At 44.6% G+C, this 22,108-nt stretch overlaps 1 protein-coding gene across 2 annotated transcripts in view; it reads right to left on the minus strand.

Annotated features, from left to right (window-relative positions):
* ADAMTS9 (ADAM metallopeptidase with thrombospondin type 1 motif 9) overlaps positions 1 to 22,108 on the minus strand; it is a 171,528-nt gene that overhangs the window by 98,555 nt on the left and 50,865 nt on the right. For both annotated transcript variants that reach the window (XM_056860504.1, XM_056860496.1), the window contains exons 12-16: positions 16,559 to 16,704; positions 7,335 to 7,516; positions 5,337 to 5,473; positions 4,165 to 4,282; positions 3,024 to 3,119 (exon numbers count right to left, since the gene is read on the minus strand). In XM_056860504.1, the coding sequence (XP_056716482.1) occupies positions 3,024 to 3,119; positions 4,165 to 4,282; positions 5,337 to 5,473; positions 7,335 to 7,516; positions 16,559 to 16,704 (679 nt within the window). The remainder of the gene's footprint in view (positions 1 to 3,023; positions 3,120 to 4,164; positions 4,283 to 5,336; positions 5,474 to 7,334; positions 7,517 to 16,558; positions 16,705 to 22,108) is intronic.

Genomic DNA, 22,108 nt, shown 5'->3' on the forward strand with positions numbered 1-22,108 from the left:
ACTACTGTGCCTTTGTGGGGCACGCTGCAGAGATTAAAATGCTTTGTCCCTATTGGCCCTCAGGCAGAACTCCAAAGGTTGCTCCAATATATGAGTCCTTCATGTGGTAAGCATGAACAACATCAGCAAGCCAGATTTGCTTTTTAAAGAATATAAATCCGAATGCCTAATTCCTCCTATCCATTCAGCCTTCCTATATCCACATTCTGGCATGGAACAGATACTTCCGCTAAATCGGTTTGTCTAAAACCCCTGGGGGCTTTTTTGCTTCATATTTTGGTCCATGCAAAAGATGCTCAAGTCAAGTATTACGTACAGAATTTAGAGGCTACAAGCATGCACGCTTAGTCCCCATGACACAAACCTCTACTACACTCAGGCACACAAATGCCTACACTCCTTAGTAACAGCCACACTTTGTAGCGCTCTCTCTCTCTCTCTCTCTCACACACACACACACATTAGCTCTCTCTCTCATCCTCTACCCTTCTGTAACACTCACACTTAGTACGGAAGCCAGCTCACTCCCTCTCGCACACATCCCTCCACTGCGCTTACGAAATCCTCGAGCTTAGAAAATAAAACAACTATGCATTTAAACTGACCTTACAAAGCAGTGTTAGAAGACGTTTGGCCAGCATCATATTTTGTGCTTCGTTTCATGCCAAACTTGAGCTACACACATAAAATGCCAAAAGCTTAAAGCTCTAAAAAAGCTTTCTTTAAAAAGAAGGGGATGGTTTCCTGAAAACAGCAGTCTGCTGCACAACTCCACGCTAATGCGATTATGTAGTTAATTCCCTAAGTTAGTTTCCCCACCATTTCACCCATCACAGCTCTAAAGGAGAGCTCTGCAAAGAACTGTAAAGAGTTTTGCAAGAGAGAAGGAACTGAACAGGGCCCTGACACTGGCAAGGGAAACCTTTACTCACACATGGAACACATTGCTGGCAAGTTCTGCGGTCGCACAAAACATGCCAGTGCAGTCTTAAACAGATTTATGCCATTCAAAGCCCAATGACTTCGTAGAATCATAGAGTTGGAAGGGTCCACCGGGGTCATCTAGTCCAACCCCCTGCACAATGCAGGAAATTCACAACTACCTCCCCCCACACCCCCAGTGACCCCTACTCCATGCCCAGAAGATGGTAAAAAACAAAACAAAAAACCCTCGATGATCCCTGGCTCAATTGGCCTCGAGGAAAATTGCTTCCGTACCCCAAAGTGGAGATCGGCGCTACCCTGGACATGCAAGAAAGGGCCCTGAGAGTTAGTTTTTATATGCCGAACTTTCTCTGCCAATTAAGGGAGACTCAAACCGGCTTACAATCACCTTCCCTTCCCCTCCTCACAACAGATTCCCTGTGAGGTAGGTGGGGCTGAGAGTGACTAGCCCAAGGTCACCCAGCTGGCGTTGTGTGCAGGAATGGGGAAACAAATCCAGTTCACCAGATTAGCCTCCGCCACTCATGTGGAGGAGAGGGGAATCAAACCCGGTTCTCCAGAATCAGACTCCACCGCTCCAAACCACCGCTCTTAACCACTACAACACTGATGCAACCTTCCTGCCCTCCCTCTCATGATCTCCTAAGGCCATAAAATCAGCATTGTTGACAGATGGCCACCTAGTCTCTGCTTAAAATCCTCCAAAGAAGGACAGCCCACCCCCTCCCGAGGAAGCCTGTTCCACTGGAGGTGGTGAGCTCTCGTTCAATGGACTTAGAAGTGTATAACTCTGTTTAGGACTCCACTGAAGTCCTCTCGCTTAGGACGAATGAGTGGAAGGCAATAAGTGACATACTCTAAACCTGCAGACGTGATCAAATTCTTCCTAAAGTAGGATGGATAAAAACAACAGACAACAATGGGAAATGCTGCAGGTACTCAGTGGCCAGTCCCAGCCAGGATGCAACGGATGGACACCATTCAGTCATCTGGATAAGCAATATAGAGTGCACCTACTTGGAAAGGGCCTTCAAAGTGTTCTGGCAGAAGCCTCTCATTTAACACTTCTGTAGGCATCTGTATTGTGGTGGATCTCACTCCCTCCTCCACCCAGGATTGCCAGCAGGTCTGGAGGAAAAATCTCCCGTCCCTTTAATAATACGTGGCAACGGGACAGTGAAACTTCTCGCAGCAGGAGGTAAAGAATATCCCAATAAGAGTCTGTTAAAGAGACAGGACATTTTCCCTCCAGGCCTTTACTCTATGCTAGATGTAGGCTAACATGTTGTGAGTAACCCTCACTGAGCTGCCTTTCTGCTTATGTGTGTGTCTTTGTGTTTGGGTTTTGCTGGATAGTTTTATATGACAATAAAAATCTTAATGTTTGGGCTGTCTGCTGCCTTAAGGACCCTAAACTGGGTGGAAAGGCAATGTAAAACATCATCATCATCATTATTATTATTATCATCATCAACAACAACAACAACAAATTGTTCTTTACATATGGGATATTTCCACTTTGGTGCAAAGGGACAGGGTTGTAAAGGGTGAGGTCTGGACCCTCAAGTCCTTTATGATCCCCCACTCCTCCACAGGAAGCCTGCTGGGTGACCTTGAACCTGTCACAGTTCTCTCAGGACTCTCTCAGCTCTCACAGAGGCAGGCAATGGCAAATCACCTCTGAACGTCTCTTGCCTTGGAAACCCTACAGCAGTGGTTCTCAAACTTTTTTGCTTCATTCTCCCCTTTCACCATTGTTCAGAATATAATCCCCCCTTCCCAAAATAGTCATAAACTTTACTGAATGTTGCAGATTAAATTAAAAAACAAATTGCAATTTTACAGATTGTACGTAATCTACAGGACATCACACTTTGCTGAATAGTGGTCCCAATTCCCCCCCTGGAACCCTAAAATTCCCCCCCCTGGAGGGGAATCCCCCCCTTGTTGAGGACCCATGCCCTACGGGGTCACCATAAGTCAGCAGTGACTTGGTGGTACATGCACAATGGAAATCAGTCTTTGCACATCGAGAAAATAACACAAGTTTGCGGATGCTGAGTAGTGTAATATCTTACCAAGGTAGTTATCATCTTCCGGTTTCCCTGAGTAACTATGCTGTCGTACGTCAATGTTTGTAGCACCAGCTGGTATGCGTACCACAGTGTTATAACCTGGGAAGAGACACTCAGAAATCAAAGTATATAGTTTGTTGTTGTTTTTTCTCATGGACGCAGCAGAGAAAAACGAAGTACCATCATTCAATATTACACCATGGAGGGGTCACGGCTCAGAGGCAGTAAACATGGCTTTGCACGCAGAAGATCCCAGATTAACAGTGCAACCCTAAACAGAATTACACTCTTCTAAATTTATTAACTTCTAGAAGGGTGTACTATGTATACTATTACTATGTATGGGTGTGAAAGCTGGACATTAAAGAAAGCTGATAGGAAGAAAGTAGATTCCTTTGAAATGTGGTGTTGGAGGAGAGTGTTATGGATAGCGTGGACCACCAAAAAACAAACAAACCCCAAATCAGTGGAGTTCTAGATCAAATCAAGCCTGAACTGACCCTAGAAGCTAAAATGACTAAACTGAGGCTATCGTATTTTGGTCACATTATGAGAAGACAAGAGTCACTGGAAAAGACTGTCATGCTAGGAAAAGTTGAGGGCAGTAGGGAAAGAGGAAGACCCAACAAGAGATGGAAGGACTCAATAAAGGAAGCCACAGCCCTCAATTTGCAAGATCTGAGCAAGGCTGTCAAAGATAGGACATTTTGGAGGACTTTGATTCATAGGGTCGCCATGAGTCGGAAGCGACTTGATGGCATTGAACACACACACACACACACACACACACAGAGAGAGAAGGGTGTAACTCTGTTAATCCTAGGTATTTCCAGTGATAGGATCTCCATAGCAGGTGCTGAGAGAGGTCTTGCTCTGCCTGAGAATGTGGAAAATTATTACCAGTTGGAAGAGACAATACGGAGTGAGATGGACCAGTGCACTCAACTCAGCATAAGGCAGCTTCATACGTTCCACAAAATGTGTTGTTTAGAGCTAGTACAAAGTAGCAAGAAAACCAAGTATCTGGTAGCTCAAAGGATTTCTGCACATTTTGGTGTTAAGTTTTTGAAGGCATTATTTGTGGTTAAGGGGACCGCTGTTACTCGCCTTTTCTCTAGTAAAGCTTCCAGTGACAGATTCTTACCATAGTGCACTGTGTTGAATGTCCCTTGAATCGTTCTGCATGACGAATTATCACCACCACATACGCCACATTTATCTCTTCTGGCTTTGGAATTGAGCACATGATCACATCCAGCTTGCTTTAGAGAAAGAAAAGTTCAGAACGAGATTGAACAAATATAAAAACAGGGCAGGATTTACAGGGCTCCAAATTAAAACCATACATCTGCCAGCGAAGGCCTACGACAGTCTCATTCATTTCCCCCCCCCCTTTTCCAATATCCTCAGTTAAGCTATAATTATAACCATCTTCCAATTAGGACTTGAAAAATGAGTTTCCTCTAGGCCTGCAATGCGAAGTGCAAAAACACTTGGAGGGAAGGGGGAGGAGAAAGAAGGGGGAGGAGGAAAGATCTGTAAAAGCATCATGCAAGTTCACAGTGTGGGTTATGCCACAACGGGTAGGACTTGCACCAAATGTAGATGGGTCTGTGTCACCTGGTGTAGCCTTACTTACACTAAACAGTTTCTCCTGTTATGTTTTCATGGTGGTTTCAAGAGTTCGGAAAAGCAAGGAGAACAGGAAGCGCAAGCAATTTCATTTCTTGCAACACCCAAACACGAAATGTTTACGTCTCTACCACACATCTTTGCAAATCAATTCACAGAAAAAGACGTTGTAGAAAAGCACAAGGAACAAGACGTGTAAGATGTATGCAAATGTCCGTTTCCTTCGCTTCTCCACTTCACAGATGTCCATGAATTCCATAATGGAGAGATTTCAGTCACCAGATTTTCAAAGCCTATTGCTGAATCATCTCAGATTTGTATGTCAACTTCAACACTCTTTGATGTCTGCAAGCTTTGGCGTATGGCACTCACAATGTCTCAGCCCCTTGCCTGGACATTACATTTGCGTGGCAATTGAATTCTCTCCACCTTCCTCTCCCCACAATGAAATTTCTAATCATTTCATGATTTGGGGCTTTAGTGAAACACACCAGATATTACGACAAGTCAGAGGGTAACATGAAACAGAACGTTGAAATGGGAATCTTATAGCCTACGGTAGCTACCAAGGCTTTTTAATACGAAAAGCATGGAGCAGAATTAACGGCTCACACGGGGCGGAACTTTATAGAAACCCACCCTCATGGAAGACAGCTAACTAGTTCAACAGAAGGAAATATTTACCCGACAAAGTCCTTGAACACAGATGTCATTTGTGTCAGGGCCACAAGGGGTGCCATCAATAACCCTGTCCCTGAGCTGATAGTAGGCTGTGTTTCCCGCCACTCTGCAGAAGAGCTTGCACCTGTCTTTCATTAAAACTGCCAAGACAAAAGAAAAGAAAAGAAGAATTAGGTTATTTTAATGCCAGTCTCTCCCCTGTTCATACGGGGAGAGCTGCCTTGTCATTCTCGCACAGCTCAGAATTACACATCCCTTCACTTAAAGGCCTACAGCCAGGAAACAGATCACCAGCACTGCCTTGGGCAGAGCAGTCAATCCTTTCCACGCAGCTTGGTTGTCAGGAGAACAACTAGAGCGGGGATACAGGCCGATGACAGCTTCCACCAGACAGGGACTCGATAGGAACCCGAGCTATGGGGGACTGGAAGATCTGATACAGAATCAGGCAAAAAGAAAAGCAAGAACAAGGGTGGGGGGGAATGAAGGAAGATTGTAGGAAGTGGATTCCTTGAAGCAAGAGCCTATTCAAAACTGACCCTGAAATCTAAACAACTGCTAAAGCTCTGGAAATGACAGATTAGTCAGTCAGTGTTGGCTCCAGGTTTTGGGGGTACCAGGGTAGCATAAGCACCCTTCTAGATGAGGGAGTGGAGCCTACCTCTTTCAACCTCCTTTAAGAAGCCACACTGGTACAGGTGAAGCTAAAAGCAGTGAAAAGGCAGTGCTCCTCGCCCTCCAGGTTCCTTTTTTCCACAAGAAATGGGAGAAGGACACAGAGGTAGGGATGCTGTGCATTTCTGGGTGAACCTGTTCAGCAGTCAAACTTATCCTTATAAACTTAAACTGTCACGATCAGCGACGTGCACTGAGCAACATGGACAACTTTGCCAAACAAATTTGCAGCCGCTTGTTGGTCAGAAGCCAATTCAAAGCTGATCGGGTCCAAACCAGCTACATGGCGAAGATGCAAAAGGGAGAGGAGTATGAGCTCTTTTCTCTTCCCTCCACTCCAAGCTGAGCGTGGGAGTAAGCGATGCTCCTGAGATCCCTCGTGCAAAAGGGAGAGAGAAAGAGCTCCTCCTCTACTTTTCTCTGCCGTTTCCTTCTCTCCACTCCAAACTGATATATTGGGCTGTAGACAATAGGAGTGCATTTCCTGCATTGTGCTGGGGGTTGGACTAGATGACCCTGGAGGACCCTTCCAACTCAGTGGTTCTATGATCTCCTTTTATCTAAAGCCCAAGATGATAGCTTGCGGTGGGGACAGGAAAGAAGGAAAACCAGCTTGGTTTCTGATCATCCCCCCCACCCCGCTACATTTGTGGCCTTTCAGGATGGGAAATCAGAAGAACCTGACTTCCAGCTGATCAGCTGAGACTCAGCTCGGGATGGCTGCAGGCAGCCTGCCCCTGCAAATACTCATGAACAGCAAAACAGCTGGTTGATTAACTGTCTGACTGATCACTACTGGTGCATAAGAAGTGAGCTGAACTGGCAGATGTTTGAACATCCCTATTCAGTGGCCCATTCCTGATGGGAGCATCTCAGGTTAGCGATGGACCCTCTGCTGTGACGTGGGTCTTAACAGATGGCCCATCATACTGATCCTTAATGCTAGCTGACTTTGCATCCCATTTTTAAGGCAGGAAAGTCGCTATCGGGTGACTTCACCCCTTAAACAATTTTCTTGTAAGAGTATAGACCACCACTCTCTCAAAATGTCTAGTGACTTTGCAAATTATTTGCACAAGAACTTTCCATGGCATGGTAGCTTGCTCTTTAAATACGTTTGGGGGGGAGAGCTTTCGTGAGACCAATTAGCCACATGAATATTCCCTGGAAAAGTCACCTCGTTATAACCTTTTCATCTCAGAAATGGCAGTCTGGGTCATCCTTAAGGAAAGCACATACGATTAAGCAGCAGAAGAAAAAAGGGTAAGTGTGACAACCCTGTGGGATCCAGCAACTAGCTGCTAACCAATTTCTTGATGCACTTACTTCCGCTATATTTAGGAACCCAGCGCACATTAGGAGGTAGTCCGTTAATGTTAAAATGCTTCCCATCAAAGACTGCACACTGTTCATCTCGGAAATCTTTCTTTTGCTTAGAACAAGGGTCAGTGTTGCAGGATTTAAACTTCATTCTGCGTCCCACACAGTACTTTCCACCATTTTTTGGCCTAAAAAAAAATCAAAATTAGAAAATGTGCACACTTAAAACTACAAAACAATAGCAAAACTCAAACACTCTTACATTCAACTCTATCAGTTTTTGAAAGCATGACTCTTCTTTACAAATTCTACTCTTCTTTAAATTTCTCAAGTTTTACCACAGCCTGAGGCAAGTCAGCTGTTCCTTCCTTCCTTAGACACAGGTATAACCATGTTCTGAAAGTCACCCACCCACTACAACTATCAGCCATGGGCTCCACGAAGTTAGCCTTTTAATGCCTCCCTGGGACTGTAAATGAAGAAGACCTATTGAGCACCTGTCAAGCCACCATTTAAGGGTGGAGGATTGCATTTGTCCTGGTGGGTGTCAAATTCTGCTGGTCTGGATTACTTGGTGGACAAACATTTTCAGAGCAGAATTTGAGAGAGAGCTGACTAGGAAAGCACTCGTAAGGATTGAGGAGCTCTAAAACATGCCAGAGCCAAGTACACGCACCCACTACAAAATAAAACTCACACGCTTCACTCCACAGACGATGGTGGGCACACTTTTTTCCCCTACGCAAAGGTTACTTGCGTAGGATAAAATGTTAAATGTTAAGTAACAGCGTAATTGAAAGCAAAGGACGTGGGCAAAACTGGATCCCCACCTTCACATTATTTTCATCTATTTCTAATCCTCCTCTTCCTTCAAAGAGCTCACAGATCCCCTCCCCCTATTTTGTCAAGATAGGTTAGGCTGAGAGATAACCCATCAAAGGTCACCTAGTGAGCTTCACAGCCTGATCCCGGGCCTTCTTAGTCAGCACTCGAACTATAGCAGCATGCTGACTTGCTGGCTGAAATCTAATACATGGTCCACTGAATCATAAAACTCTCCATGAATAGTGCAGGACTCATTTGTCTCAAGAACTGACGGTGGGGGAAAGTGCCGTCAAGTTATGGCTGACTTATGGGGACCCCGTAGAGTTTTCAAAGCAAGAGACATCCAGAGGTGGTCTGCCATTGCCTGCCTCCACATCACCCTGGTATTCCTTGGAGGTCTCTCGTCCAAATACTAGCCATGGTCAGAGAAGAGTGTATGACTGGCCCAAGGCCACCCAGCAGAAGGGAATCAATGAGGAAGAATGAGGAATCAAATCCGGTTCTCCAGATTAGAGTCTGCCGCTCTTAACCAGCACACCACACTGGCTCCCAAGAACTAATACTGGTTTGGAAAAACTTTCCCTTCATAGAGCAAAGTCTGAAGGTGTTTTTAATGATGTATGAAGTTTTCAAAGCATGATCCTCCTAAAAACAGGGGTTTTCTTGTTAAGATGGCATGGATTTTTAAAATTTGAATTGGGTTACCAATATATAACAGCTGGGTCCAAAGGCCACATACAGTAAGTTTCCAAGGTAATTCTGTTTTCCGGTACAATTTTGGAGGTTGGAGGCACTATATTGCATATTTCAAACTGTCACAAACTGCAGCACGCTGGGTTTTGCTACCAATCTATCATGAAACTTCCTTTCTATTAGAAAGTGCAGGGTTAAAACATACTTACAACTCTGAAATTGATTTTCTTTTCCAAAGTTGGCTCAAACCACCCTTCCAAATTTACAAGAGCTTAAAAAGCATGTAATGACTTAATTTAATGACTTAATGACATCGTTCTCAGAAAGAGAACAAAAACTGGCTTTAGGAAGTATAGGAAGACCAGGTTGAGAAAAGAATAGATTTCCACTTAGGTATTACCCCTTGCCATGCAATGCATTGTTCGTAATGAATGCAAGTGGATGTTTGCAAATCCACCATTCTTATGAAATCAAATTGCATGCAGAGCCCTCTAATTAAGAGACAGTGGTATAAAATTAACCTCAGACTGTTGGAATGACTCTGGAACCCCCTTGTAAGCTGGAAATTTTTTACACACAAATAACCAATGTTCAGATGATTGCCTAGTCTCTTCTAAGAGATAGGATCCTGTTCTGTATCTAATCTTACTGAAAGGAGACTTTTTAGATGGGTTTGGAAAAGTTGAAGGCAGCAGGAAAAGAGGAAGACCCAAGAGGAGACGGACTGACACAATAAAGGAAGCCACAGCTTTCAGTTTGCAAGACCTGAGAAAGGCTGTTAAGGGTAGGATGTTTTGGAGATAACTACTTCACAGAGTCGCCATAAATCAGAAGTGACTTGATGGCCCATAAAACTCACACAGTGGTGAGTTTCAGAAACACAAGCCTCAAGCAAGATGTAGCTTGACAGGTGTCTTAACACAGTACGTGTAAGGAGTGCAGGTGGGAGATGGCTAACAAAAACCACATGTGTTAAAATCTGCATCTAGTAACTTTGTTTGTCACAGAAATTAGTGAAGCAATGGCCTCATCCCCTGTGCTAGCCCATTTTCAGCAGCAACCAAGGAGATTCTTAGCCTGAAGCTACTGGGCAGTTACCCGAAGACAAGCTTACATCTTCAATCTGCCCATTCTGAACACCTTCAAGGCAAGCTGTGGAGGTATGCGGAAACAGAAGACGTGACTCCAATCACATTCAGAGATAATGCAGAGATATTAGAAGTATCTTCCCTCTATATAGGGCTCCCTGGGCTCACTCTAACAAGGTAGTGTCCAAAGGGGGGCTCACAGACATTGTGTGTGTGTGTGTTAAGCCCCATCAAGTCACTCCCGACTCATGGAAACCTTATGAATAAATGCCCTCCAAAATGTCCTATCTTTAACATCCTTGCTCATGTCTTGCAAACTGAGGGCCATGGCTTCCTTTATTGAGTCAATCCATCTCATGTTGGGTCTTCCTCTTTTCTTGCTGTCTTCAACTTTTCTTAGTAAGATTGCCTTTTCCAGTGACTCTTGTCTTCTCATAATGTGACCAAAATACGACAGCCTCAGTTTAGTCATTTTATCTTCTAGGGACAGTTCAGGCTTGATTTGATCTATAAACCACTGATTTGTTTTTTTTGGCAGTCCACGGTATCCGTAACCCTCTCCTCCAACACCACATTTCAAAGGAATCTACTTTCTTCCTATCAGCTTTCTTCATTGTCCAGCTTTCGCACAGACACTAGCAGCCACCAAAATGGATCTGGGCACATTTAAAAAAAATGTTTTTCTGATTTCTATTCCAACGCTCCTCAGTTGTGGCCTCCAGGATCAGGAAAAGTATTCCGTTTCCCCATTTATTTATTGAAGGTATTTATATACTGCAGTGTTCACCATATGTCTGAGGCAATATCTATGATTTAATTTTAAAATCACAGATAAATTAACAGCCATCAACAAAAAGCTACAAGCAACAACATTACAGAGGAAGAGTATAAACGGTAAACTTACAAAAATGCTACAAGCTAATGGCATCAGCAGAATGTTACAAATTTCAGGAATACCCTTTAAGTCAACACCCGTAAAATGCAGGAGGAAGCAGAAGAGGAAGAAGAAGAAAGAGTTGGATTTTATATGCCAACTTTCTCTACCACTTAAGGGAGACTCAAACTGGCTTACAGTCACCTTCCCTTCCCCTCCCCACAACAGACACCCTCTGAGGTAGGTGGGGCTGAGAGAGCTCTAAAAGAACTGTGACTTGCCCAAGGTCACTCAGCTGGCTTCATGTGTAGGAGTGGGGAAACAAAACCAGTTCACCAGATTAACCTCCGCCACTCATGTGGAGGAGTGGGGAATCAAACCCGACTCTCCAGAACAGAGTTCACTACTCCAAACCACCACTTTTAACCACTACACCACGCTGGAAAAACCTAAAAGCTAAAAAACACTAAACAAATGCAGCAACAAAAAGAACAGTAAATTGAAAGAACCTTTACAAGTTTTCAAGTTAAAAGGCCAAAGGCCAATCACATATGAACTCTTCCCTTCCTTCCACAGCTGCTTCCAGGCCATCAAACTGCTACATTAAGGGTCCCCAACGTAGCGCTTGTGGGGGCACCATGGTGCCCGCCAACCCCTTTCCTGGTGCCTATAAAGCGCTTTTAGAAAGTGGGTGTAGCCAGGTGGGGCTGTTGCCCAGCAAGGGTTTTAGTTGGCCATTGGAGATTTGATTGGCTGTGCAGATTTTAAAAAATGTTGCTTTGGATTTCCTTGGTGGTCTCCCATCCAAATACAAACCAGAGCCAACCCAGCTTAGCTTCTGAGATTTGACATTCAGGCCAGTGCCAACTTGTGATTAGGAAAACACTTTTTCTCAAGTCAAGCCTAGTCTGAGTTTTTCAGGTTGGTGTGTGTTTTTCCCCCCTATGATTATTTACTTATTTTTTTAAAAACAAAGAAACAAACATTTATTAGCCACCTTTCCACCTTATAGGAACTCAAGGCAGCTCACAATGTAAATAACAACAAATATGTGTAGCTGTGTTATGCATAAGCTATAAATCATATGGGTCTAGTAACCATGTAGGGGAAAAGAACAGTGACTAATGTCTAGCTTTATATATTTATTTAACTTTATATATTTATTTAACTTTTAATCTTAAAACTTCCGTGCCAGCTTTCCAATGAAAATGCTCTGGCAATTAGCAAAAAGATTATTTTAAAAAAACCATTTAAAGTATCATATAAAATCTATACACATATACTGTATATCTACAGAGAGCCAGAGTGGTGTAGTGGTTAAGAGCGGTGGTTTGGAGCAGTGGACTCTGATCTGGAGAACCGGGTTTGATTCCCCACTCCTCCACACGAGCGGAGGATGCTAATTTGGTGAAGTAGATTTGTTTCCCCCTCCTACACACGAAGCCAGCTGGGTGACCTTGGGCTAGTCACAGCTCTCTCAGCCCCACCGACCTCACAGGGTGTCTGTTGTGGGGAGGGGAAGGTGATTGTAAGCCGGTTCGAGTCTCCCTTAAGTGGTAGAGAAAGTTGGCATATAAAAACCAACTCTTCTTCTTCTATATATATATATATAAATATGAGAGAGAGAGAAAGGAGGAGAGCTTGATGACTCAGATGTCTAAACAGTGAATGAGACTTGCAGAAATCTTTTTTTCCCCAGTATCTCTGCCCCCCTGCCCCGCATATCAAGCATCTCTGCAAGATGCCCGTGCAGTGGATATTCTACAACAACTTTAGGGTTTTGTTGTTATTGCTGTTGTTCTTGTGTATCGCTCAGGTGGCATGGCTCTGGCCTAGTCGTTCTTTTGGCTCCTATGAAAGCACACTCTGCTCTCCCTCATACTTTGCTACACTTCTAACAAAATGCTCATTCATGTAAGGGTCAGAACATATCGAAACTACACTTGACCAAAGCGCACAAGGTAAGGCTGCAGGTTTATGCTTTAATCGCGACCTGTCAAATGTGATGGGGGAGGGGGCACCATCAGCCTGGGAGCAGGAAATCCAAAGCTAAAGTAGTGCCTCTTTTTCCAACTCCTACTACAACCCTTCTAAACAAGCCACTACTAAAGCAACATTAGCAAAGGGACAGTGGTTCAGCCGGAGATGACACTATACATTCTGAGCTGGTTCAACCAGAGATGAAACTATACATTTTCCCCCCAAGAGGTACATGTGAACGCCTGGCATTTCCTTATACTAAGTCAGACCACTGGTCCACGCAGCTCAGCACTGTCTGCTCTTACTGGAAGAAGCTCTCCAGGGTCTCAGGCAGAGAAATGTCTTTCCCACACTGGATATCTCAGATCCTTTTTTAACCAGAGATGCCAAGGACTGAACTTGAGACTTTTTGCGTGCAAACCATGCATTCTGCCCTTTCCCCACAGCCTGCGTATCTTTGACCTCCAGGGAAGGTGGCATCTTGAGAAGACAAACAGTTGGAAAACGTTCAACCTGAAGCCAACTGAACCTGATAAAACAAAGCCCAGGAGCAGGAGGGAAGAGAAAGAATCATGGAATCATGTGCACGTAGTTCCATGGGGAATACAAAGGTAGAACGAAATCTGTCATCCCATTTCCCCACTCCTTGTCTTTTTAACTAAGCTACTGTTGCAGAGATGGGAGTAAATTTCAGGGCTGGTAGGAATCCTGTTGTTCAGTTCTGCCCCGAGAAAGCAATCTGTGACAAAGTGAAACCAGTAAACCTTCATTTATGAAGGCACCAGAAAAAAATGAAGCATTTCACTTGTGCAGATGAGAAAGCCTGACTAGAGATGTGAAGGCCGGGGGAGGGGGAGTAAAAAAACACATTTTTCTCCCCCCCCCCCGGACTTTCCCTTGTTGGAAAAATACGTGTTTTTTTCCCAGATGTAAAAAAATTGAGAAAAACTGAGGGGTGGGGGATTAATGACTCGATCCAGGCACTTACAGATCACATAAGAGCCATGGTGGATCAGATCAAGGGCCCATCAAGTCCAGCATTCTGTTTGCACAGTGGCCAACCAGGTGCCTCTAGGAAGCCCACATGATACATGACTGCAACAGCATCCTCCCACCCATACTCCCTAGCAACTGATACAAAGAGGCATATTGCCTCTGGTACTGGAGGGAGACGACTGTAGACCACTGGGGAAGGCAATGGCAAACCCATAAACACAGTCTGCCTAGTAAACGTCAGGATGTGAAGTCACCCCATGGGTCAGTAATGACCTGGTGAACACATGAAGCTGCCTTATACTGAATCATATCCTTGGTTCATCAAAGTCAGTATTGTCTACTCAGACCAGCAGCGGCTCTCCAGGGTCTCAGGCAGAGGTCTTTCACATCACCTACTTGCCTAGTCTCTTTCTGTTGCAAGGCAGCTTCTGAGAGCCTATAGAGGCACTCACAGTGCTACTTCGAAGTTCTAGGATCAGAATCCCCACCCCACTCCCACCCCCGGTGTCTGAACTCTCCTCAGACACTGTGGAAAAATAGTGAAAAAATGAAGAGTAGGGAACTGAACATTAAATAGACAGAACTGTGAGAAACCACTCATCCTACATTTTAAGGGCTGCTGCCTGTCCCATCTCTAAATATCACACCTTCTAGCCAATGTTTAAACCATCCAGTTCTACTCATTCAGCTATGCTGACGTTCAATTCTAGTGTTAGACTTAGCTTCAAGTCCTCTACAAGAAAGGTTCCTGTCTTTAGCCAGGGTAGGAGTATGGGAGATACTTTCAAAAGTTTTAATAGGTTGCCCCCCCCCCCAAAAAAAAAACTTTAAATGAACTAGTTATCAAATCAATCAGCTTTACTCCAGTATATGATACCAATTTCAGTGGGCATACACTGGAATAACTCTCTACATGATAGAACTGAAAATCTGGAATACTATCTTAACTATGAATATAACAGCTCACCGGGAATGTCAGTGAAGATAGATTTTTGGAACTACATCTGTATTCTCCTTTCTTGCTCATTTTATCAAAGTCTCACCCTAGAAAACTTAATCTTTGATCCCTAACTTTAAATGCTGAGTGATGGGTTTTCAGTGTGCACTTTCACATATACTGAATAATGCGCTGTCAATCCAATTTCAATGAACTTTGCAGCTGGATTTTACTGTGTGAAATGGAATTGAAAGTGGATTGAAAGTGCATTATTCAGTGTGTGAAAGACATCTGATCAGGGCCAAGGGCATTCCTTATTACTTCAAAGGATTCAGGACTGAGCCAGGGCACTGTGGAAACATGTCCTGGGGTTCAGCCCTAACAACGGCTGCTTCAGATGAATCCCCCCCCCCAAGGGAAATTCCCCTTCCACACAGAAAATAGCAACAATCCTTATTTGTTTTGTCGAAGGCTTTCACGGTCAGAGTTCATTGGTTCTTGTAGGTTATCCGGGCTGTGTAACCGTGGTCTTGGAATTTTATTTCCTGACGTTTCGCCAGCAACTGTGGCAGGCATCTTCAGAGTAGTAACACTGAAGGACAGTGTCTCTCAGTGTCAAGGGTGTAGGAAGAGTAATATATAGTCAGAAAGGGGTTGGGTTTGAGCTGAGTATTGTCCTGCAAAAGTATTGTCCGCTAAGTATCAAGATAATGTGCTAATGAGGGTATGGTATGTTAATATGGAACCATTGTATCCTGAAGTGATCTGTTAATGTGTGTAATCCAAAACTAATCTGTATGGCTATTGTTGAATGTTGTCTTTGTCTGGAGGCTTGGCTTCCTGCCCTGAAAAACCTCCAGACAAAGACAACATTCAACAATAGCCATACAGATTAGTTTTGGATTACACACATTAACAGATCACTTCAGGATACAATGGTTCCATATTAACATACCATACCCTCATTAGCACATTATCTTGATACTTAGCGGACAATACTTTTGCAGGACAATACTCAGCTCAAACCCAACCCCTTTCTGACTATATATTACTCTTCCTACACCCTTGACACTGAGAGACACTGTCCTTCAGTGTTACTACTCTGAAGATGCCTGCCACAGTTGCTGGCGAAACGTCAGGAAATAAAATTCCAAGACCACGGTTACACAGCCCGGATAACCTACAAGAACCTTATTTGTTTGTTTAAAACTATTTTTCTAGGCCACATCTTTAACCAGAAGGTTCTCAAGGCAACAATCTTAAAAATAATCACTAAAACATTAACATTACCAGATAATTCACAAGTAAAAACAAATAACAGCAAAAAAACAAAACAATAAAAAGTAGCCAATTCTCAGTTTAAGATATCAAAGCAATGAACCATCAGCGGTGAACTAAAAACCACAAATATATATACAGAATTCTGAACAATATATTTTTAAAAAATGTAGATTGTCACATGACGACACACACAATATCACTGTACATGTGCTGAAAAGCTACCCTCTGTACATGCAGCAAAATGCACTTGTATGCAATTGTCACATGCCTCTTTCTGCTTTCTCCATAAAAATGCTACCCTTGGAGGAATTTGGTCCCTGTGCCATCAGCCCTGACTTAGCATCTTCATATCTGCTGCGCTGAAACCAATTAGAAACTGAGAGCCTGAAACAATCCCCTATATTACGCACTACTCATTGAAGTCATTCAGGTTTTCAGATGGGGATAACAGCCTATTCACATTTTTTACAGGTTTTTTTTGAAGGAAGGAACAATGGACTATTGATTCGTCTTCATCAGTGAAACGAAGTGTGCCATTAAGTGCGTATGTACTTACTCAGGCCGGTTGCACTCTCGGACAGCGTTTTTAATGCCCCCGCCGCAAGTTCGTGAGCAAGCTCCAAAGGGGCTCCACGTACCCCACGTCCCATCTATTACTGGCAGTTCTCGCTCCCTGGGAACGCAGTGGCCATACTTGCAGTGCTAAACTCCAGAAATCAGATGGGGGAGGGCAGGAGAGAGAGAGAAAAGAGTTTCACAACATGGCTTCATTGCTGTGATCTGACATTTCCAAAATCCTCTTGAGATATAGCTTCTACTTGTTTGCCTAAAAGTCCCCTGTGCAAGCATCAGGTCATTCCTGACCCATGGGATGATGTCACATCCCTAAGTTTACTAGGCAGACTTTGTTTACGGGGTGGTTTGCCAGTGCCTTCTCCAGTCATCTTCCCTTTACCCCCAGCAAGCTGGGTGCTCATTTTACCGACCTTGGAAGGATGGAAGGCTGAGTCAACCTTGAGCCGGCTACCTGAAACCAACTTCCGTAGGGATCGAACTCAGGTCGTGTGCAGAGCTTGGACTGCAGTACTGCAGCTTACCACTCTGCACTTGTTTGCCTACATGCCTCTTTTTTAAAACTCGGCAGCCAAACCCCTAATCTTTTACAGTACAACTATGAATTCGGTATTCCAACACCACGTTGTAGCATGTGTGTGCTTATATAGACAGCTGACCAAACACTTAGGATATCTGCAAAACAGAGTCTGGAAGAGGCATGGGTGCCCCAAGCCACAGACATAGTGAGACGTTGCTCAGCTTTCTAAACACTTCTGAAGCTCATACAAACCGCATTTTGCCAGATCAGAAGATTAGCTCACCAATGGCAAATGCATTTGTGGATCCCTACAGATGAACAAAAAGACCATTTGCACAAGTCCAGCACTAAGATATTAGGATACCGGTAAGTGGAAGATTCTACTTTAGTTCATTTTTCTATGATCAAAGTCCTAGATCAGGGGTCGCCAAACTCATTAGTCAAGAGAGCCAAATATCAACAGTACAACGATTGAGATTTCTTTTGAGAGCCACATTTTTTAAACTCAAACTATATAGGTAGGTACACTGCTTATTAACTTAATAAACTTTAATTAAAGTTTTAAGTCTTAATTAAACTATAGGTACACTGAATAAAACTTGACATCAAACTTAATAATGATCTTATTTATTGATAAAAATTAACTTGTAAGTAAGGTATCCATAACATTAAATCATGACAATGACTGCAGCAGCAGTACTGTCCTGCCTGTGCCCCAAAGAACCTAACAGGCCTGCTCCTCTGATCCTGGACTAAATGACCCCAAATGACTATTGAGGGCAGCCGACCTAGAAAAGAGAGCGGACTCTCCAGGGCTGGGTGGGAAGGCATAGTTTGCAAGGGACATGATTCACAGCAGCTCCCACGTGAGAGAAAAAACAAACGCATTTGGCGCTTCTCAGATCAGAGTAAAGGTGGCTTAGAGGGGGACGCAACATAAATATATTAAATCCCCCCGGGGGGGGGGGGAGAAGAAAGCAGCAGGAGCAGGCATTTCATCTGAATGGAGAGAGGTGTCCAGTGGGGGGGAGGGCACAGGGATCAGTTCTGGGCCTGGTACTTTTCATTATTTTTTATTAATGATCTGGAAGAGGGCAAGAGAGGTACTACTCCAGATGACACCAGATTGGGAGGAGCAGCGAACACACCAGGTAACCAGAAGATAGAGAAAGCATTCAATGAGATCTGAACACACTGGAAAAGTGGGCAGATGTGAACAGGATGCAATTCAACAAGGATAAGTGCCGAGTTTTCAGTCTGGGTAACAGAAAAGAAAAGAAGCAGGAGTAGAAACCAGTAGAGCACCTACTGCACAGTGGGGTGCTGAATGGCTGTGGGGAGAGTGTAAACCCCCCCCCCCCCGTTCCTTTTGAAAGAGGCACAAAGTAGCAGGAAGAGGGGAAACCTGTAGTAATAGGCCAGGGGAGGGCTAACAATTGCCAGACAAAAAGGCCCACTGTTTTCTTTTTCCCCCCCACCATTACCCAGCGAGGGTCCAGACGTCCAGGGATCCCAGGCACAGAGGAAGAGGCCAGCAGGTCCCCGGTCTGTGTGTGTTCCACGCAAACAAACAAGGTGGAGATGCACAGTCCATCCATCCTCCCCCCCCCACCCAAGGACATGCCAGTTCCCTCCTGGCCAGAGGGAGGGGCAGGTGCTCACCCCCCCTACCATACTGGGACCTACGGGCTCCAGATTCAGGGCAGGCAGACGCCCGAGCAAAGTAGCTTGGATGGAGGAGCCCCCCCCCCCTCGGCTGGGGGGGCAGGCAGGCAGGGCTGCATGCCCAGGCAGCTTCCACGGGGGGGGGGGGGAGAAAGGAGAGTCCCCCAACTGCCCCTCCCTCCCTCCCTCGAGGCCATGGCTCCAGCCCCCTCCCCCTCCCAGGGGCGGCCTGAGCATGGCCTTGGGCTCGTTCTGCAGCCCTGGGGGCGAGGGGACGAGAGCGGCCGTACCGAAAGAGAGGCCTGCGAGGCAGGGAGGGAAGAGGTGGCAGCCGCCGGGGCAGCTCGCTCTCTGCCTCCCCCTCCCGTCCAGGCTGCGGGCGGCCTCAAGTGAGAAAGGCGCCGCACGGGGCTTCCTCTTCCGGGCGAAGCGCGTCCAAAGCAATGAGAATTTCTCTCGAGCCTTTCTGAAGAGGGACTTGAGGAGCTGACAGCAGAGGCCAGGAGGCAGCGAGCGGGCTTACCGTGCAAATATATAAACGGTGGCCGCTCCCTCCGCTGCTTAAGAAACCGCCAATCCCCACAGCAGGACAGCCAGCAGCAGCAGCACGTGGTCGCCCCTTTGTAATTCGAGCGCCTCCTGCACAGACTCTCCCCACAGCAGGCCCGCCAGCAGCAGCAGCGGCACGTGGTCGCTCCGACGTAACCCAAGCAGCTCCTGCGCAGACTCTCTCCTGCCCCCCCCTTTCGCTACTCAGCCGGGCCCACACATGGAAAGAGCCACACTCAAGGGCTCAAAGAGCCGCCTGCGGCTCGGGAGCCGCACTTTTGCGACCCATGTCCTAGATGACAACTGTGTTCTATTGGGGGCCACATTTCTGAACTGAGAAAAGGCTGAAGGGACAGCAACATTAGTTCCACCCCACTGACTTTCTCCACCGAGGTCTCTTCAGTCGTACTTTCCTCTACAACCAGCAAGTACAGAACATTATAGTCCCAGCCAATCCACAATGTGGGAGGTTCTAAGAAGCAACCTGGGATTCTGAAACAATATGTCTTAGCTGAGGTGTAACAGTAAAGCTGGCTTTCTATTCTTCTAGTTACAGAAGTCATTTTGATACCTTATGCTACGATTCCCTGTGTAGGGCACAATCTCTAAGATCCTTACATATGACAGTAAATCTCTGGAAAATAAAGGTTCAGTTGCCAGAAAAGGTGCTATCATACCATCTGCCTTCCTTTAGCAAATCCACAGTTTCTACAACTGAGCCTTGTCCTAGATATCAATACAAAAACTTGAAATGTAGTATGTTCTGGTCTCGGAAGATGTCTTTGCTGTGAGTAAAAGGCTTCAGAAAAGGCCCAGGAATTCCGATACTGGTGCAGAAGAGTTAGGATTTACATAGCTACCTTGGTCAGGGCCTCACTGGCAACATATATCCAAAGCTGCCTGTAGATCCCAAGTCCAAAACATGTCTACAAGCAAGATTACAACCAAAGAAAATACAAACTGCTACTGGAAATCATTTCCAAACTCAGGACCATGATATATGGGTTGAGCAAAAGACTGACAGGCATGAACAGAAGTCAGAAAGGCATGACTAGAAGTAGTTAAATGGTAGTTGTAAGAATCTCTCTGTTTTTAACATTTTAACACAAAAAGAAAAATACACAAATAAAAAACTTCAGCCACCACCTCCCCACTCACTCTAGATCAGACTGATAAAGACAATGAAAATGACATAAAGGTTACAGAAATTTGAGACTACTGTAATAAGCAATATCTTGCTTCTACAGTAATGTTTTTCCTCCCAGGCATTAGATCAGTTAATAGCATTAAATAAGCTACAGGGACTGCACCGAAATTGTTGTTTCGAAGCCCATAAAACAAATCTTTTATTGCCAAAGTCTTCACTTTCTGAGTTGACAACAGATAACGGTATTCCAACCACTGGCATGTAAAACAGTACTGAAAATTACCCAGAAAAATGATACTGCAATTCAAATTCTGGAAGACTACTAAACTGCCTGGTATAGCTACCAAACCCGTTCTCCCTTCCAGGTGGTATTGAAAAACATTCACCAGCGACTAAAAGGCAGTGAAAAGTCTGCCTAATGAGTAAAGATGGCAGGTGTGATGATAGTCAACAGCGTATGAGAAAGGAACCTGAACCCAGAGGCAGAGCTTATTAGCCTGAATCTCGACGGGGAGATCAACATCCGCATCGATCCAATAATATGTGCTGGCATGACAGCAGGAGGGGACGTTTGTCTTGCAGGCACTCAGAAACGCTGATATCTCAGAAACACGCACACAACAGAATACATAAGAGATGTGTCTGTAAAAACTAACTGGTGGGGGGAAATTCGAGATGTCAAGAACATAGCTTTGTTTCAAATGAAGCCAAAATGCGAAGCCATGGGGGACGGGGTGTGTGTGTGTATGATGAAAACTCAGATTTAATATATCATGAAGCTCAGCATTGATTCAGTGCCTCTTCTAGGCAAACACTTTTTAGCCCAATAATAAAGGTTAAACACTGAAAAAGGTCAGTTGCATCTTTGCTGTAGCATCTTTGCTGAAAGCCGGAAAGCCTAAACTTAATTGCCTCCCAAGTTGTGCATTAGAAAATTCAGCAATGGACTAAAGAGTTTGGTCTACTCTGGTGGTTGCAACTTGTAAAGAAAATAACTACGAAGTAGATGGAAGAACTGTAACCAAGATTGGATACAAAGGCTTAGACCCAAAAGAGCTCTACTACTATCACAGATCTTTCCTTCCTCCCACGTTCCAGTTCTTCGTGCATAGAGTTGCCAGCTCCAGGTTGGAAAATACCTGGAGATTTTGGGGGCAGAGCCTGAGGAGGGTGGGGTTTGGGGGAGGGACTTCAATGCCATAGAGTCCAACTGCCAAAGCGGCCATTTTCTCCAGGTGAACTCATCTCTATCGGCTGGAAATCAATGGTAATAGCAGGAGATCTCCAGCTAGTACCTGAGGGTTATACAAAAAAACAACCTGTGCTGTAATTAGCGTTACTGAGGGAATAAGCAGCACGAGGGCTCCACATAATATGCCAATGTCTAAATAAATAACACTGCGTTAAATAGATACACAATTTATGTGGAGTGATAAAGTTGCAACTTACCTTATGTGGACTTACACTTTACCAGTCAACCTTTTTTGGGGAAATTGTACATGCAACTTTTCATGTGATCAGTTGCATAAGGTTTTTTTGATACAAAGTTATTGTATTTATGTTACACTATAGCACAGGATGTGCATATAATTGTTTCTTTCTTTGGTTATTTTTTTATATAGGACCGGAGTATGCATTAGTGCTCATTAAAT

This window comes from Euleptes europaea, chromosome 1 (assembly GCF_029931775.1).
Source record: "Euleptes europaea isolate rEulEur1 chromosome 1, rEulEur1.hap1, whole genome shotgun sequence".
Lineage (NCBI taxonomy): Eukaryota > Metazoa > Chordata > Lepidosauria > Squamata > Sphaerodactylidae > Euleptes > Euleptes europaea.